Source organism: Pseudogymnoascus destructans, assembly GCF_001641265.1.
Source record: "Pseudogymnoascus destructans isolate 20631-21 unplaced genomic scaffold scaffold_5, whole genome shotgun sequence".
Classification (NCBI taxonomy): domain Eukaryota; kingdom Fungi; phylum Ascomycota; class Leotiomycetes; order Thelebolales; family Thelebolaceae; genus Pseudogymnoascus; species Pseudogymnoascus destructans.
Genome location: NW_020167524.1, coordinates 60882 through 79975, shown reverse-complemented (window position 1 = coordinate 79975; position 19094 = coordinate 60882). Strand labels below are relative to the sequence as shown.

At 46.4% G+C, this 19094-nt stretch overlaps 5 protein-coding genes across 5 annotated transcripts; 4 read left to right on the top strand and 1 right to left on the bottom strand.

Moving 5' to 3' along the window:
* Positions 1-474: 474 nt before the first annotated feature.
* VC83_02303 (uncharacterized protein) lies at positions 475-2819 on the bottom strand. The gene is made up of 3 exons (XM_024465969.1): positions 1345-2819; positions 819-1295; positions 475-766 (listed from the first exon to the last, which is right to left on the bottom strand). The coding sequence occupies exons 1-3, from the start codon at positions 1675-1677 to the stop codon at positions 623-625; spliced, it is 954 nt and encodes a 317-aa protein (XP_024326348.1). The 5' UTR covers positions 1678-2819; the 3' UTR covers positions 475-622.
* A 2525-nt stretch (positions 2820-5344) lies between these two features.
* On the top strand, positions 5345-5740 carry VC83_02302 (uncharacterized protein; the record flags this gene model as incomplete). Its single annotated transcript, XM_024465968.1, has 1 exon — positions 5345-5740. The coding sequence occupies one exon, from the start codon at positions 5345-5347 to the stop codon at positions 5738-5740; it is 396 nt and encodes a 131-aa protein (XP_024326347.1).
* A 6192-nt stretch (positions 5741-11932) lies between these two features.
* Positions 11933-12709, top strand: VC83_02301 (uncharacterized protein; the record flags this gene model as incomplete). The annotated part of the gene is made up of 1 exon (XM_024465967.1): positions 11933-12709. One exon carries the CDS (start codon positions 11933-11935, stop codon positions 12707-12709), a length of 777 nt encoding a protein of 258 aa, XP_024326346.1.
* A 422-nt stretch (positions 12710-13131) lies between these two features.
* Positions 13132-13899, top strand: VC83_02300 (uncharacterized protein; the record flags this gene model as incomplete). The annotated part of the gene is made up of 1 exon (XM_024465966.1): positions 13132-13899. The coding sequence occupies one exon, from the start codon at positions 13132-13134 to the stop codon at positions 13897-13899; it is 768 nt and encodes a 255-aa protein (XP_024326345.1).
* A 119-nt stretch (positions 13900-14018) lies between these two features.
* On the top strand, positions 14019-14947 carry VC83_02299 (uncharacterized protein; the record flags this gene model as incomplete). The annotated part of the gene is made up of 2 exons (XM_024465965.1): positions 14019-14479; positions 14539-14947. 2 exons carry the CDS (start codon positions 14019-14021, stop codon positions 14945-14947), a joined length of 870 nt encoding a protein of 289 aa, XP_024326362.1.
* Between the last annotated feature and the right edge of the window lie 4147 nt (positions 14948-19094).

The window sequence follows — 19094 nt, the reverse complement described above, 5'->3', positions numbered from 1 at the left end:
AGAAATGAAGGAGAGGGAGGAGAGATATGACGCTGCGTAGCCCAAGGCCTCATAAACAGGCGTTTCAGTAAAGCCATTTCTTGTCGGAAGAAAGGAAGGAGACGGAGGAGAGATATGACGCCGCGTAGCCCAAGGCCGTGTAGTCCAAGGCCACGTAGTCCAAGACCTCAATTGTAACCAGGAGAGCTGACTCCAAGCAATGATGCCAGGACAGGTAGATCGGGGGCGTTTCAAAGACCACAAAGACAGCAATAGCTTCCACGGGAGAAATGAAGCTTGGGTATGGGACTGTTGCAAGGCTCTCAGATGTTGAGGCTATCCAAAGATCGATGGTGAGACATAGCACCCTTCTTCACAAGTTAGAACAGAAGACAAAACAATAGGCAAAGGGTATATCAATAGGGAGCTCAAATATCACTGAAAGGGGGTTCAAGTTTCATTCAAGGCAGTTTTATTTGTATGTAGATCTAGCTACAGCCAAGCAAATATAAAAGCCTCAATCCGTTGACCCAGGATCACCAAGCACAGCCAGCTCAACAGCCATCCCAAAAGAAGCCCCCAATTTCAAGCCAAATCGTAATGCGTATATGTCGTTGATGTGATGCAAGCCAGAAAATCCACATCAGTGTCGCCTCTTCCGGCGATGCTTGCTGCCAGTGCCACGAGAGGCAGTCTTTGTTGCCGTCGATGTCTGCGCATGAGGCAGAACAGATGTTGGGGCAGGTGGTGGTGCTTCTGTTTCAGCGGAGGCAGCAGTTGGTAGAACCTGTGGAAGTATGTGTCAGTATTTAGAAACAGATAGCAAAAAAATTCCTTACCGTAGAATCAACTGGAGGTGGCGCTACATCTGAAGCAAAGAAACATTCCACACCCACAGCCAAATCTGATGTCTTCGGGACCATCTTCTCGCGGTTTGCTGACGTTTTCAAACCTGTCAGTTTGAACTCTGCACGAGAGAGGCCGTCAAAGTGCTCACTCAACGGGAAATGCATCATCATCTTCATAAAGGCGCGCTGCGAACGCGGATCTTCAACGACCCGGTCCTTTGAATTCTCCCAGTCCACAAGGAGTTTGCCATGACCACAGAAATGAGCGTACAGCTCCCGGCAGTAGTACTGCCCAAGCTGTGCAGTTTTGTCAAAGTCGAGATACCCGTCTACAAAGAAAAACACTTCGAAGAAATTATCCTTTGTAAATCTCTTCCGGAAGACCTCAACGAGGGCCTTCAGCGATGTGCATCCGTTTAGTAATTCATCAGCTGCTGCGTCTGCGGCAAGGACAGTTCGAACATGGCCCTGAAATGTTAGCTATGCCCTTTTGCACATACAGAATGGAGAAACTTACTGTAACCCGCCGGATCAACTTGCTTTTCCAATCCTTGGTCTTGTTCATGATCATACCCCGTGCAATTCCGAGCGCCTTCGAGTATGGTTGCGTGTCTGGGAGAAGTTCTGCGAGTATCCAATCTTTTGCTCCTTCTACATCGTGACGCATGAAACTGAGCACCATTATGCATGTTTCCAAGTCCAGCCGTTCAGTGATCTCATCCCAGAAGTCCTCTGGCTCCCTTCTGTGCAGCATCTCATGATCTCCTTCAAGCTCATCCAGTACTTCTGCATATCGGCGGGAGATGGCTTTGCGCATTGGTCCTTCCTGAGAATCGTCATGGTAGGTCATGGTGCGCTTGCGTTTCTTTCCGGTATCAAGTGATGCTTTCCGGGCAGCAGCCCAAAAATTCGCCGAGTGGAGGCCAGGAGGGGAGTTGTTGCTCTGGCTGGAGCGGCGTTCATCGTAACGTTCATTGCGGCGATATTGGTCACGAAGCTGTGGCTAAAAACACTTAACGTGGTTGTACACCGAGTCGTGAATGTCACCGAGTCGTGAACTTTTCCCTACTTAGCTACCTACGAACTTCAACACGCGTTTCCTCCACAACTACCAATGGAAATCCAAACCCAAGAAGCGCGAATCATTCTAGCTATTGAGGCTCTTCAAACATGTAAATCGCTTAATCGCAGGTCTGCATCAATACTATATAAAGTGCCTTATTCTACGCTTACTGATAGAATGGCCGGCCGACCTTCTCGACGCGAAACCAAAGCCAATAGTCTTAAATTGACTGAGCTAGAAGAGGAAGTGATTATTCGAAATATATTGGATATGGATGCAAGAGGATTTGCGCCTCGGCCTGCTAGTGTGGAGGATATGGCAAATTATATCCTTGAATCGCGTGGGGGAAAGCACGTTGGGACGCGGTGGGCATATCGATTTATACAACGCCGCCCCGAGTTAAAGATGCATTTTAATCGCGTTTATGACTTTCAAAGAGCCTTGTGCGAAGATCCTGAGCTTATTGGAGCGTGGTTTCAACTTGTGCAGAACATGAGAGCAAAGTACGGCATCCAAGACTGCGATTTCTACAACTTTGACGAGACGGGCTTCATGATGGGCGTTATTAGCTCAGCTTTAGTTGTTACGCACGCCGATCGATGTGGCAGAGGCAAGGCAGTTCAGCCTGGCAATCGGGAATGGGCTACAGCAATTGTTTGTGTGAATGCTGAAGGCGGGAGTATCCCTCCGTTTTTAGTAGTTCAAGGGAAATGTCACCTTTCAAGTTGGTATACTGAAGGCGGCCTTCCTCACAATTGGGTAATTAAACCAACAAGCAATGGATGGACCAACAACGAGACAGGTCTAGAATGGCTTCATCACTTCGATAAACATACTTGCAGTCGTGCAAAAGGACCATATCGGATGTTGGTTTTAGACGGGCATGAAAGTCACGAATCAGCTGCGTGTCAGGAATATTGCAAGCAAACAACATCATAACTCTCTGTCTACCTCCTCACTCGTCTCACCTAACTCAGCCACTTGATGTTGGGTGCTTTAGTGTTCTTAAACGCATGTATGGGCGTCAAATTGAGACCTTTATTAAGGCTCATATAAACCATATTACAAAGGTTGAGTTTTTTATAGCTTTCCACGCAGCTTATAACCAGTCAATAACAACTCAAAACGCCAAAGCTGGATTTCGCGGAGCTGGTTTAGTGCCCTTTGATCCGCAAGTAATCATTTCAAAGCTAGACGTCAAGTTGCGGACTCCTACACCTACAGGACCCCCCTCTATAGACGCTGATCCTTGGGTTTCTCAAACACCTCGCAAGCCAATAGATGCTCTCTCACAGACTACTCTAGTTAAAAATCGCATTGCACGGCACCAAGGAAGCTCGCCAACCCCCATTTTTGCTACTGTTACTGCATTAGCTAAAGGGACAGAGATTTTGGCACATGAAATGACTTTATTGTCAGCTGAAGTCCGCACCCTTCGAGCAGCAAACGAAGCTCTTAGCAAACGCTGGAGGGCTAAAAAGTCTCGTGTCCGTCAAGGGTGTGCACTTTCTGTAGGGGATGCACATGATGATTTGTCCCAAAGGGCAGTTACGGAGCAAATAAATCGCGAGAAGCGCTCTGGAGGGGTTGGTAGGAATGAGGGGCAACCAGGTGTACGACATTGTGGCACTTGCGGGGGGGCTGGCCATAATGCACGAACTTGTCAGGAGGTCATAGAAGTACTTAGCTCATCAGATTCTGAATAGTTTTAGTTTTAATACATGTTGTGGTTGTTTAATTATACCTTACAGTGGTGGGTATAAAAAAGTTTCACGACTCAGTGACATTCACGACTCAGTGTACAACCACATTAGTAAAAGATTAATAAGATAATAAGAAACTTACATCCAAGTTCTCATCATCTATGAATATGGAACTCTGGTCCTCAAAGTCAGAAAACGGAGACGGGGACATGGTAGAAACAACAGAAATGTTGGGAGAATTGTATGAAACATAAAATATGTACTCTGCCGCAGTAAAAGAATGAATTGTAGAGATAGTAGATGAAAAGAAACCTATCTTACATCATAATTTTGAAGCCTGTTTGGATTGGTAGAGTTTGAAAAGAGAATGGCCAAAGTGAAGCAAGAACATGGTCACTGGCCAAATAAGGTCACATGACCTAGCACTCATAACTCTCATGCTCTCAACTTCATCACAGAGTTCATCCTAGATTCCTTCCAACCAGGAATCCAGGCGCCAAAAAGGTAAGTCAAGCTCAGATAGTGATATAGGAGACATATTAACTATTTGGAATAGAGTTCATATGTCCATATACCTCAAGGGCAACTCCAGAACCAAAAAGGAATCGCCCAAAGTGCAAACAGCACACCGCAGTATCAGAAATATTCTCTGTCATCACCGAGCGCTCGGTGAATCATTGGCTCAAGATTTCAAAGTACCTCTTCGAAAACCCTTTCAGCACTTTCTTCTGTCTCCTCCGCAAGGTGACTCTGTGAATCATCACAGATATCACCAAGGTTCACACCGTGGACGGGAGCGATGTCTCCTCAACTCTCCTCAACTCTGCGCATAAAGTTGAATGGAGGCACAAAGTTAAAGCCTGCCCTGTGCTCAAGCAAAGTGCTATCTCCAGCCTTTGTGTACAAATCCCCCAACAATCCCTGTGTTAGAAACGAAGCCAGGAAAACTTCCCTGAGGTAAGACCCCCAGCTATGAAACTCAACCGGCTATGGCACACAGAAAGCTGACATGAAGCCCTCCTTAGGTCTCTACAGCTCGACAGATGATCATATGCTTGACCTGCCTGTGTCTGGAATCTTGATATATCTCCATATTTGCCCTGAGAACTGCCGCTGTCTCCAAAGGTACGTGTAGCCTCAGAAATATCCCCCTGCTACAGACACAATAAAGCTGACATATACACCTCTGTATAGCCTCAACTTCGACAGTCAAGCATACTATCCCCTAGAATATGCAGAATCAGCAAGGCTCTCCCAGGATCATCCCAGCATCTGCTGCATGCACCAGTCAATCCGAAGCCGCTGCAGCAACAGGTGTGGCCTTGCCATCTGACAGTCCCAGCTTGTTAGCTCAAATAAATCAATTTAATTAAGCTTGGATTTATTGATTTATTCCGTGAACATTTGCCATCTTCAGTCGGGCTGAAATCCAGATCATGTCCTGGTGCTGCCATTCAAAATCAAGGAAAAGTGACAAGTTGACCTCGGGCGGACGCTCAAATCCACAAGTTTGAGTTCTACAACCTCACCGGCCATAGCTCAACCATAGGAGGATATCTTGGTTTGAAATGCCTCGCCATTCATCCTGGCGGATGAGGCGTGGGAATCTGATGCAGCAACTGTATCGGATCCCTATTCCCCAGGCTGCTCTCCGGCAGCAAGATGACAGAAATAGAAATGTTACTTTTAATCATACGCACCAAGTTCTCAGTGCAGATGATATAAGTGATTCATTCTATGGTGATAGGGATATGAGTGGGTGGGAAGATCATTCTGATGCTGATGATGATGGCAACAGTGTTTTCGGAGAAGCGCCTTTGCCCCCTGCAAATATCCAGCAGGTTGCAGAACAGATTGCCCAGGGTTTATTAAACCTTGATGAGTCAATGGAACCAGCTGATGACGAATTTGACAATCCTGATTCATACAGTGTCGAGCTCCCAGTAGAAGACTCAGTTCCGGACGAAGACTTCCTCCCAATTGGAGATGCCCCTCCCGACGATGACCCTGGGTTGGAAATGCTGCCTCCTGTTACGATATCAAGTGCGCCTTGCAGCTTGAGTGGGGGTTCAGGGGTGTGGGGAGCTTTCCGGGGTTGGAGCGAAGTTTTCAGTTGTGGAGTGAATTCTCAGAACTGGTCTCGCTAAAGAGAATTCACTCCACAATAGCTGTATATAGATCGAGCCACTGCTCGAGTGCTCCTCTTCTCTTTCCTTTCTTCTCTAGATTGAGTTTAATTCATAATACCCAACTGGCGCCCTATGCCTTGGTGAACCGTGACATAAAACTCAATCTCTCTTATACCTCTTTTCCTGCTCTTTGAGCTGAACCCTCTTCTGAAATCGAAATCGAAATCCACTCTTTGAAAACCCCAGAACCAGAAACCTTATCCGGAAGTCGATTCCAGGACGATCTCCAGGCAACCCCTCAAAGTTGGCTTTCGACAGTCAGCTCGACACACACACACCACCTTCGCAAGTCAGACCTTTTACAACGCTCCCTCGACAAGGATATAACTGTGGGGGAAGTGCGCTCCTCTCGAGTGGCTCCTACAGCCAACAACTGCACAATAGGGCCTTTGGCAATATGTGTCTGACTTGACGATATAAACTGAAATTGAAATAGCAACTCGCTATGGCTTATACTGCTGAAGAAAAAGCTGCAATGGCAGCTCGAAATGATCCAGAACAAGACCAGGAATCCCTGGCAGAAGGAGCATCAATTCCAAGCTCTGCAAACCAAACCAATGAACTTCATGATCCTAATTTCAAATCCGAAACCTTCCTTCATACTCTGGGCAAAACAGCTCAAGAGAGACATGAATCTATACTTGCAAATCGACATGAAAAGGCTGAATGGAATGTTGAAACCTTTGACGAATTCCAGAAACTATCTGTCGCCAACCAGAAAATGGCATGGACTTTGCACAAGAACATTCTTCGGGACTATTTGGCCCTAGCAGAGGACTCAAATTCGATACTGGCTAAAAAGGATGATGCCATTCTCCAGTTACAGGAACTGATCCAGAGCAACGAGCAACAAATCACAGAGCAACAAACAATTCAGAAATATCTTGAAAAGCAAACCCAACAAGCTCTGAAGAATGAACCAGGACACCACTCTCACAGTCGACTGTCAGCTCGGATTCCAGACCCTCCAATCCTCACAGATGGGATAGAGCCAGCATTTGAAGACTGGGTTGTGAAAATTCGCCTCAAGCTCGAAGCCAACATTGATCATTTTCCAACACAGACTTTACAAATGAGCTACATTCAGAGTCGACTGGGAGGACTGGCAGTTCGACATGTCAATCCAAGGCTTCGACCAAACTCTACAAACAAATTGCAGACAGCAGAAGAAATTCTCGAACTTTTGGAAAAAGTCTTCAGTGATCCCGATCGAAGGCACACAGCTCAAACTGAGTATCGAAAGCTGTATCAGAGAAACAACACCTTTGCAGTGTTCTGGGCTGAGTTCCAAAGGCTCACGACAGAGCTTGATTACTCTGAAGAAACTTTGCTGGATGACTTGCGCTTCAAAGTCAACCAACAGATGCAGAAAGCCTTAGTGGCTGAAGTTGGAGCTACTACACTTCACGAGTTTGCAAAGAAATGCATGCTCATCGACCAGAACATTCAGCGGATCAAGGAACAAGAAGACAAAAGGAAGCCAAAGTCATTTTCGAACAACATGGGCCAAACTCAAAATCAGGGCCAGGCACTTCGAACTTCAATCCCTCAACCTACAATGGATTCGAACATGCAAAACAAGACGCAGAAGCTGTATCGACTACCGCATCAAGATCCAGCAAAAGAAATGCTCATGAAACTTGGGAAATGCTTCATATGCCGACAAAATGGACATCGAGCTCGAGACTGTCCCCAGAAGCTCAAAGCTCAAGTGAATGAGGTATCTACAGCTGAGTCTATCATCGATTCGGAAAACGAATAGCCTCTAGACAAGTCATCACTAGAGGCAGTGCAGCCAGAATTGCAGCTTCTTCCTCAAGATCCAGTTTTGATCCGGACACCCCTTTCTTAGCTACTTGTAGAATAGGAAAATACAAAGCTATTGTCCATGCATTAATCGATACTGGTGCCACAGGTGGAAACTTCATTAATGCTGCTGATGCAGAAAGAATATGTGAAATCGAAGGGATAGCCCCAGTCGAACTTGTGAAGCCAAAACAAGTTGAAGGATTCAATGGAGAGGCTGCCCCTGCTATCACACATGCTATATATCCTCGACTACAAGTGGGAGAGCATGTGGAAAGCCTATGTCCATTATTCATTACTTCGCTGGGAAAACATTCCATCATTCTCGGGAAAGCTTGGATGAAGCAACATGGAGTTGTTCTCGATATGATCAATGATCAAGTCCTCTTCACTGGAGATTATTGCAACCATTCTATACCAGATCGAGCCCTCGAAACAGAGCCTATATCTAAAAGCGAAAGACAAAGGCCAAAGAAGAAAGCCAAAGAAATGCCTCCTCCGGAACCTGCTCCGAAAGTGGAAAAACCAAAACCTTGCACCATAGCAATGATTGGCGCAGCACCATTTCGAATGCTCATGAAGCAAAGAGGAGCTCAAGTCTTTGCTATATCAATGAAGGACATAATCGAGCACAAGAACAAGACCAAAACTGAAGAAATTGACTCTCGACTGATCCTTCCGAAGGAATTTCATGAATTTTTGGATGTTTTTTCAAAAATGGCAGCAGACAAGCTACCTCCCCATCGACCTTCAGACCATCATATTGAACTCGAAGGTGATGCAAAGCTGGGATATGCACCACTCTGGAATATGTCAAAGGAAGAACTTGATTTGGTCGAAGAATATGTCTTCGAGCACTTGCCAAAAGGGTTCATTGAAGCAAGCAAAGCCCCATACTCTTCACCCATTATGTTTGTGAGAAAGCCAGGTGGTGGTCTTCGATTCTGTGTTGACTACAGGAAGCTAAATGCCATAACGAAAAAGGATCGATATCCCATACCACTCATTGATGAAACGCTGGCCCAAGTCATAGGAGCAAAATATCTCACCAAACTGGACATTCGACATGCCTTCAATCGAATTCGAATGCAGACAGAAGAAGATGAAGACCTCACTACATTCAGAACTCGATTTGGATCCTACAAATACAAGGTCATGCCCTTCGGACTCACAAATGGTCCAGCAACATTCCAGAGGTACATGAATGAAACCCTCATGGATTACCTCAACCAATTCGTCACCGCATACATGGATGACATTCTTATCTACAGTGCTACTCGAGCGGAGCATACAGAGCACATAAGGAAAGTCCTACAGAAGCTTCGAGAAGCTGGACTGCAAGCAGATATCTCAAAATGTGAGTTTTTCGTCCAAGAAACCAAATTCCTAGGACTCATCGTGGGAGTCAATGGCATTCGCATGGACCCTGCAAAGGTTTCTACTATATTGGAATGGCAAACTCCAAAATCGCTCAGGGATATGCAAGCTTTCATTGGATTCTGCAATTTCTATCGAAGGTTCATCCGAAATTACTCCAGCATCATGAGGCCATTGGTGAACCTTACCAGAAAGGATCAGATATTCGAATGGACTCATGCATGCCAAACTGCATTCGAGCTGTTGAAACAAACAGTCACAGAAGCTCCTGTCTTGAGGCATTTCGATAGACACAAGACAGCCTATGTCGAAGCAGATTCCTCAGACTTCATCTCATCAGGAGTCTTGTCACAAAAAGATGATCAAGGGGTTCTACATCCAGTGGCATACTTCTCGAAAAAGCTAGCACCTGCAGAATGCAATTACAAGATATATGACAAGGAATTGCTTGCAATCATCAGATGTTTCGAAGCATGGAGACCAGAACTTGAAGGGACAGATTTTCCAGTCCAAGTCTTGTCTGATCACAAAAGCTTGGAATACTTCATGTCCACCAAGAAGCTGACAAGAAGACAAGCTCGATGGGCTGAATTCCTCTCTCGATACAACTTCCAGATCATCTATAGGCCTGGGAAGCAAAATGGAAAAGCAGATGCTTTGACTCGAAGGCCTGGTGACAGACCAGAAGGCAATGATGAGGATGATCGACAAAAGCAACAGCTTCAGGTGTTGCTACCACCTTCGAGGCTACATCCAGACATTCAGAAACTCAAAGAACAAGGCCAAACAGCTCAGCTAGCTCCAGTGGAAACTCATATCAGAGAAATGACAATTCTTGAGAAAATCCAAAAGTCTCAACTGGAAGACAAATTCTGCAAGGCTACACTACAGAAGCTTGAGAATGGCGATCGAACAAGCAAAGAGGTTGCATTGGCTTATTGCGAACTCAAAAACGGCATGCTAGAATATCAAAATCGAGTTTGGGTGCCAGAAACCATTCAGGTGGACTTGTTGAGAGAAGTTCATGAACAACCTTCTATGGGACATCCAGGAGCTGGAAAGATGCTGCGAGTCATGAAACAGCACTATTACTGGCCAAACATGGACAAAACAATAATCCGATATATCAAAAACTGCCATAGTTGTCGAAGATCGAAACCATCTCGAGATTCCTACAATGGACTTCTACAACCAATCCCTATTGACAGTCGACCATGGATGGATATATCAATGGATTTCGTGACAGGATTACCACTCTGTGAAGGGAACAATGCTATCTTGGTTGTTGCATGCAGGTTGACGAAAGAAAGACATTTCATTCCGTGTTTCGCTGGGCAAGAAGGGACTACTGCAGAAGCTACAGCACAGCTCTTACTTCGACATGTATGGAAGCACAATGGTCTACCAAACTCGATAATATCAGACAGAGGTCCTCAGTTCATTGCAGAAGTCTGGAGTTTGCTCTGCAAAATTTGGAAAATTTCAGCCAAACTTTCAACTGCCTTCCACCCAGAAACAGATGGACAGACTGAGCGATTCAATGCAGAGCTCAAACGCTACTTGCGAGCTCATGTGAACTATCTTCAAGACAATTGGGTTTCATACTTGTGCATGGCGGAGTTTGCTGCCAACAGTTTGCCATCAGATGCAACCAAGACAAGTGCGTTTTTTGCAAACAAGAGCTATGAACCAAGAATGAGCTTCGATACAGAGCAGCAAGCATATCACGAAGCCAAACAAGAGCACAAGAACATAGCTCAGACCATGGCAAAGGTTTGGGAGTTTCTGCAGGATGAAATCACACTCTCGCAAGCAAAAATGGAACATTTCGCGAACAAGAAAAGGAAACCTGCACCACGCTATCAAGTGGGAGACAGAGTATGGCTTTCAACTCGAAATATAAAGACACAGAGGCCATCAAAGAAGCTAGACCACAAGCAAGTGGGACCTTTTGAAATTCTAGAGCGAATTGGGCAAGTTGCATATCGGCTCAAACTTCCAAACAGCATGAAGATTCATCCAGTATTTCATGCCAATCTATTAAGACTTGACTCGAATGATGCAATCGAAGGGCAGCAACAGGAGCCAGAGCCTCCAGTCATTGTCAATGGCGAAGAGGAGTGGGAAGTGGACGAAATTCTCGACTCAAAAGTTATTCGAAAGAAGCTTTTCTACAAGGCAGCTTGGAAGAACTATCCACCGGATGAGACATGGTATACTGCAGAGAGCTTTGAAAATTCTCCAGAAGTTACCCAAGCATATCACAGAAAATACCCTCAGAAACCAAAATGAGAGCTGGAGACAATTGTTTTTTTTTGAAAATGGGATTTCTTGATCAGGAGATCAACTCTGGAGTAGGGGGGGGGTAGTGTTACGATATCAAGTGCGCCTTGCAGCTCGAGTGGGGGTTCAGGGGTGTGGGGAGCTTTCCGGGGTTGGAGCGAAGTTTTCAGTTGTGGAGTGAATTCTCAGAACTGGTCTCGCTAAAGAGAATTCACTCCACAATAGCTGTATATAGATCGAGCCACTGCTCGAGTGCTCCTCTTCTCTTTCCTTTCTTCTCTAGATTGAGTTTAATTCATAATACCCAACTGGCGCCCTATGCCTTGGTGAACCGTGACACCTCCAGCCCACCCTGAGACAGAAACGCTCCCCCGCAACTTCACCGCACTTTCCAAAGAGTTTATCCAGCCTCAAGATGACGCATCAGAACCAGTTGGACACAAGCAAGCATCAAATTGCATTACCGACTTTGAAATGTATACGGCAATGTGGTGCGAGAAGTACTCTATCCCAGGTGATGCCTACGCTGGTCTCCTTGAGGGATATAAACTCGTAAAATCAATAGAGAATCTCATGGATCTTCCAAAGGACGTGAGAACCCTCAAGAAGAGACTCATTTCATAACTGTCGCTCATCTCACAATGGCACAAGCTCATAGATGTCAATCAGGAGAAGTTGCGCACAATGTCTCCCGCGGAGAGGTCACAGGCAGCACAGAAGAGGAGAGCCGACATGCATTGGGTAGATCTGTCGTCTTTGGTGACAAGACTCTTGTCTTCGAAAGACTTCGTTGGGGGGCTACATTCTGGGTTCGGGACGTTTGCAGATGCACCAACAGAAATGTGGGAATCGGAGGCCTGGCTGTGCTCCATACGCACAACTTCGGGAGCCACAATCAGCTACGAAGATGGGAGTCCAATATTGTGCTCTGATTTCGTGCGGTATCGTGGAGAGAGGTTTGGCCAGCATATTGACAGGGTGTTTGCAATTGGAATTGATCGCCGGGCCTGTGCAGCAACGAAAGATGAAGTCCTTGTCCAGATCCAGCCAGTATATACACGAGGAAGCTTACCACCCACCATGAAAGATGCAATTAATGGGCTAGAAACGCCTTTATCACGATCAGAGAAACTTCTTTATGAAGACAGCTTCGAATATATCTCGCCAAAGAATATTGTGTCCCGTGTCGAGATCTCCATGGATTACATATTTGAAGGCCCAGTTGCACTTGACAATGCATACGTCTTTGACGACAAGACCCATATCCACCGCATCCTGAATATGGCAAGAAAGGACATTCGCCCAGCAGCCCAATCACGCCCACATATCGCAGAGTTGGAGATTGAGGCATACGGCAGGGCTTGGATTGTTGACGCCTTCCGGGACACTTTTATATCGCTGCCAATGATCATCTTCATGGATGCATTTGGATTGTTTTCAGGAACCGGTATCGTTCCATGATGGGCATATATATGACAACACCTGCGCAATGCCTACGAGACCGAATGAAACGATCAAACAACTTTGTTCTTACCCTTGGGCCGCATGGTGCAAAGATGGACGATTGATATCATGCCTTACTGATATCCCGAAGCTTGACAAAGGTATGATTCTCCGAATCAATGGGGAGAATAGGTTTGTCATAGCGCCAGTGTTGTGCTTCACAGGTGACATGCCACAACAAAATGAAAATAGTGGCATCCTACGACCAAATGCAGGAAAGGGTTGCCGGTCATGCCTTGCGTCAATAGCACAGAAAGGAGATCTGGACTTTGACACAGTAGCACTTGGACGATACTATTACAGCCAGAAACAGATCAGAGAATACGGAGATACCTTACCGCCAACAGCGAAAAAGAAGTATTTTCAAGAATGGGGGATGCATGAAAGCCCGCATATTCAAGCTGACTCCAGCCTTGGATATAATCCAGACGAGGCCGGGAGATCCATGTCATTCAGAGTACAACGGTCAGGCAAAGCAGAGCCACAACCTCCTCATGAGAGCAATACTCTCAAAACCCGGGATGAGACAGTATTTCCAAGAGTTTGTCCAGTTCCCAGCACCAACTGGATGGAGCACGCGACAATCCCCCCTCCATCACCTCCAGTCTTGGTCCCTCTCAGAGGCGGGAATGGCCTCAGTCCTAACGCCCCTTATCATGTCTCGTATGAAGCTCAGCGAAAATGATATTACGCTGAACTTCTTTGCTGCAATGAGGGGCAAGTTCCGGGAAGACACAAAGACCATGAAACTCACGATTCCAGAGATATTAGTGCATTGTTTTGCCATGATGGCAAAATCAAACGCCATCACTTGTGCACGGAGCGAGCACCTTCGTCAGGATGCAAGGCGCATCATTCTCCGGGGTCGACAGCTCTACACTCAGTTGTGCACATGTGCTTCTGTCGCTGAGCGGATGAGTAAATCCAAGGGCAGCAACAATAGCCAGGCCTCATCCCATGCTCCATCTATGGTCTCAGCTGACTTTGAAGCGGCAATCAAGGCCATTGGCGTGGGAGTTGATGCTGTTGTTAGTGAGTTTGAATGGGCAACACAGATGAACTCCCTGAAACCAGGGACAAGCAAATCGAAGGAGTTCAGCAGCTGGGGATCTTGCCCGAATGTGCACCAGGGTTTGCATATTGATTAGATCATCAACCGTTATGGGACAAGTTTTGCTTGTAATGTCCTACATGGAGAGGATAAACACAGGTATGCTCAACCATCTTCTCTCTGTGGTTTTGATTTTCTTTCTAACTACAAAACAGAATGTTCAAGCATTGGGCCCAATATTTGAATGGCCGCAGTGTTGAGAAGGTGCTGATGCGGAGAGAGTGCATTAATCTCACGCTGCGCCTCCTCTTAAATGGCGCCTTTGAGTATGACGAGCCTGTACTTTCGACGCAGATGTGGAATCTACACAAGACATGTCCCATACTGACCAACCACCTTCTCCCGTCATCCGAGAAGTGGGACATTGTCGAAGAAGCCTCCATCAATGTCCTCCAGCCCGACAGCTCGCACATCTCGCCGAAAGCCACCCTATGCGTCCGCCGGGAGGATGTGGAGAAAGAGTTGGATTTGCCTTTGTGGCCAGAGCAGCTCCAGGAGGGGCTTCCATTCGTGCAAAAACTACGAGAAGCATACCGTGTGGATTATGAAGATCCTCATATTACAAGTCTTGGGAGCCGCCCATTGCAGTACTTCTCCCAGTTCAGTTTCATCGATCCGTAAGTTCAAGCTTTCATTTCCTTTCTATCAAGCACTGTAGTATCTAACATATATCCAGTAGCACACGCCACAGAGTAACTTTTAAAGCAGGGAATTGCTTTACCGTCCGGGGAAGGAGCATTTGCCGGTTCGAAGTTGGCTTCGTTCACGAAAAGATTCAAGGCGAGGCAAGGCTGTTTGCAATTGTGTCAGATATCAAAGAATGTGGGACAGAGGACCCTGTTCTTCAACTCCCTCAAATGAGGGTTGTCCACAACAGCCAGGGAATCGTAGGACTTCCAGGGATTGGAAGTAACCCGGTGTTCATAGTCAGTATTAATCAAGAAAGAAAGCAAGCCGCCTCAGTATATTCTAAGGGGCCACTGAGTTTGGATCAAACAGCACGCCGAGGTGAGGTAGATCTTGGCCTTCGAGGCTCATCAGCAGCAATGCTGGTGCACTGCTGGTGGGACGTGGGAGTAATGTGAGCGGCAGAACTTCAGGATCCAGGCGCTGGAATGGCACAGATATCAATTGAAATGAAAGCAGTATAGAGAGAATAAAATAAAATTCCATTTCCATTTGAAATGATAACTTTGAGGTTCTATATTGGGCAATTCGGAGCTCTCTGGGCTGAAGCTGGGATCCTTCCATTTTGGGCCAGAATCGCACAAATCGCTCGCTTCCATACCTGTACTGAGTTCACCACTTCTTCACCTTCACCCATACTTCTATGTTTTGGATACTGTATTTCTACAGCTATTGTTTCCTTTCTACATGATTATCGACTTCACCTTTAGATAGGTGAGCTATCTAAATTGCTTTGAGGTAAGTTTGCTGCTCTGTTTCTGATGCACCCAGCACAACACCAGGAAACCCCGCCAAAACCCAGCAGAGCTGCCACAGCTCATGCCATCATCTGGAGCATTTCCTCAGGGCATACGAATGCCAGTATCAGCTCAAGAAGCTTCATATTCCAAGGGGTCTAGTTATCCAAGCCCTCGTTGGTGCCACCGTCAGCACAGCTGGCGGTCGTGCTCCCAGGGCCCATCAGATCATCTCGCCGGAAACACATCAAGACAAGCTCCCTCTCTTGCTCTATTATCACTTATTTTGATTAAGTCTCCACTGACTCTCCTCTTCCAGTCGCAAAAGCCAAAAATGCTCTCGAATCCACAACCTCGCCGAAGCTAAAGCACCTACAAATCCTGCCCATTCCCCATACAATCCCCCCCCCCCGGTGGGCAACAAGCCGACCATCCCAGATACCGATCATCATGGTGGCAATGATCTCCTGATATTGGTCTCTATGTTGAAACCTCCCCGACCTTCAATGCCGTTTCTGGTCTTGAAGGGGTCGGCCTGCCGAATTCTGAAAAAACGGAGGTGGCATAGCTTTGGGTTGATTTTGGCTGTGTTTTAGGGTGTTTACTATGCCCGATCCGTGGAGCTGTTTTTGGGCAGCCAGCATAGGTGTGGCATAGGTAGGTATCTTTGGTTTGAATGAGTTCCCCATTTTCTCCTCAGCTTTTTGTGTCTTGGTTTGGAGATAATGATGGTGATAGCAAATGGTGATAGTGATAGAGGTGGCAATGGAGGCGGCGATAGATATGGATATTTGTTTGGGGTCCCTGGTCAGCGCCACATTTGGCCGATTATACTCAACAGGTATAAGTGCTGTTTCTTTTTCTTTTTCTGGGTCTATGTTTATCAGCAGTGCTGCTCACAACTCTGGTGATGATCACACTCGTTCAGTGGTTGGTATTTGGTTCATTTATCTATTTCAAATTTGTCTATTTCGTCCGTTTCTTCATTCTGTTTTTGGTGCCACTTTGGCGGCTTCTTTTTAGTGTTTCCACATTGGAGTTTCCTTCTCTGTCGTGCTCTCTGTAGCTGCTGACATTATGCCAGCTTTACACAAGGTAAGTCCAGCTTCTCGTCAGTCTCTTCTTTTCCTCTTCTTTTCCCCAGTTCATTTCTGCCTCAGTTAAGGACTTTCGGCAGCTCTTCCACAGCTCAGGCACAGATCCACCAGGTAAGTCTGCGGTCACCTAACAACCCCTTATCACAAACCACTAACAGATATCTGGATCCATCCAGAACAGTGCCAAACCAATGTGGATATATCCAGCTCTCGACAATCTTCTGTCTCCGACCAACAACCACACCCTCGCTGAAAACCATCAACACAAACCATACACAATCGCTCAGCAACATCTTGGATATTACCCCCCCCAACAAACACCCACTTGACAGGGCAGCCTTGGGCCGCGGACTTGGCTGGATACGCAACTTTCAGACACTGGGGGGGGTGGGACAAGGGAGCTGGTGTTGGATTCGGGGTGGGATCGAGGACTGGAGTGCCGGGCACAGGGAGGGAGTGGAGGGGCTATGTGGTGGTTGGTGCGACTTTGGAACAGTCGCAGGCTGTGGATCCGGGCTGGATAGAGTAGGCAGATTAGAAATATACGGTATTATGTTTGGATTTCTGCGTTTCTTGATGACCACCATGATCTTGCCGCCATGGCTTCACCGAGAATACCGTATGGATACGGATCTGGCCACCATAACGGCGTCCACACAGAATTACGGCAGCATTGCCGTCGCCATACTGTGGCGAGAAATCTACAGCTTATGGCCAGCGACGGTGATCTTTCGCGATTACAGTAGTACTCTAACTACAGTATTACCTCCAAAATCTGTCGTGCCAGCGATACTGCCCAGATCAAGGGCACGGTCGCCGCTCACGGGCGGTGCAATACACCGTCGGTATTAGAGCGGCGATTGTACCGTCGCTCCAGTGCGACAGTCGCGCCGGCCAGTACGGCAATACAGTATGGCCACCGTACTGGATTTGGCCTGTGCGCTGGTAAGGTGGTTACTAAATATTGTGCGCGAGGTAAGTGGATAGAAATGATATATGTCGGGGGGAGAAGTTCATCTATACTAAAACTCGCCCTCATCTCTCTATCCCCCACTATCCCTATACTATCCCCTATTGCCCTCCCTAGCATCCCCTCTTTCCATCCCTACTATCCCCCGCCCGTTATCACCCTCTTTGCATCCCTTACTATCCCATACCCTACCATCCCTACTATTCCCATATTATTCCATACTATCCCCTACTACCCCTTCTATCATCCCTAATTTCCATCCCATACTATCCCATACCCTACTACCCCCTTACCGTCATCCATGTAACGATGTACGGTTACGCTCGTGCTACATCCCACTGAGCCAAAAAAGACTTCAGTATTCCAGCTCGGTGGAATACGCGTAACACGCTATATATACAACGCACTGTAACGGTTGGCACCCCGTTACAATTCGCTAGGAAGGTATGTAAGACTATAATGTGTTTAGGCTGCATCATGGGGGACCGACCCCATCGGTTGACCGACCCCAGACTGGACCGTGGTCTGGTCTAAAGCCAATCTCACGGTCCCCCACCGGTCTGCCAAGTAACCGGTCACGGGACTGACTATATACGAAAGTCACATGTTATCATTATTTATTAGGTAACTTACAGTTTACAAGTAATTTAGATGAGTTGGCAATTTCTATATTTGTTACTATATGTCTGTATTACGCCATGACTCTTGAATTTCTTGACCAGCCCTTGATGTATTACGGGCCTGGCTTGCTTCAATTGAATCAACTACCCCCCTTTAGTGTATTTGGTGCCTACTATCGTTCCGTGACTTCTTTGTAGTAGCAGTAGGCTGTACAAATGAGGGTAGTACATAATCACCCTCGCTTTGGCTTAGGGGTAGCCCATCTACATCATCATCTAATTCTAAGTCGATGAAGTTAAATGTTGAGCAACTTGGGTTTAGTGCTGGCTTTGGGTTTGCTAGACCCTTATGTAAGCTATGGAGACCTCGTCGTGATTTAAGAAACTCATATCGGTCTTCGTTCCGCCTTGTCCGGCTATGAGTATTTGGCATATTAGGGCTTCGGTCAGGAATATACTGTATTGCCATCTTCTCTTAAATAGTGTCAACTATAGCATCATATTCAAATGCTATTGTAATGGTGGGTGCACCAGATGTGAGAATCTAGCCACCCAAGGAAAGGGATGAATTTACTAAGACAACACACTGTCTTAGGAAACAGAGCCAAAGGGTTGTAGCTTAGACTATTCCACAACGCAGCAATCAGGTGTATGATGTAGTGGAGTGGTTTAGACAAGTTGTAACAAATGTTGAGTCTGAGAACTCAGGGATAAGTCAGAGGTTAGCACCTCACTGACTTTTCAGAAACAAGGAATAACAAGATCAATGCTTGGAAGCTTGGAAAAGATGTAGAAGCATGTGATAGTCAATTTACTGTATTGTCTGCTTGCCATTTCTTAAGGAAAGGCCAATCCTATTTATGCCAAAGGAGTGTAGTTCTCTCATTTTCCAAGCCTTTCCATGACTAACTGTAAGGACACAGGGCACCCAGCTCACAGTAATAGCATATGAGAGTGCGAGTCGGAGGCTAAACGGATGCTATCCTATAGGTCTACTACGAAGGATACAGTCGATTTTCTCAAGTATCCGAAACCCATCCGACTCGGTTCCGACTCGGTTAGGCCACCCAGATGATCACACGTGACCCCGCGGCTACCCGGAGTCTACTCCCTAGAATAAG

What these genes read in the sequence shown, in the direction of transcription:
- VC83_02303 (XM_024465969.1), bottom strand. Translation starts at nt 1,677, where the DNA reads ATGACCTACCATGACGATTCTCAGGAAGGACCAATGCGCAAAGCCATC. An exon ending in AGTTGATCCGGCGGGTTACA is followed by an intron (nt 1,296 to 1,344) that starts GTAAGTTTCTCC and finishes CTAACATTTCAG; the next exon opens with GGCCATGTTCGAACTGTCCT. An exon ending in CACCTCCAGTTGATTCTACG is followed by an intron (nt 767 to 818) that starts GTAAGGAATTTT and finishes ATACTTCCACAG; the next exon opens with GTTCTACCAACTGCTGCCTC.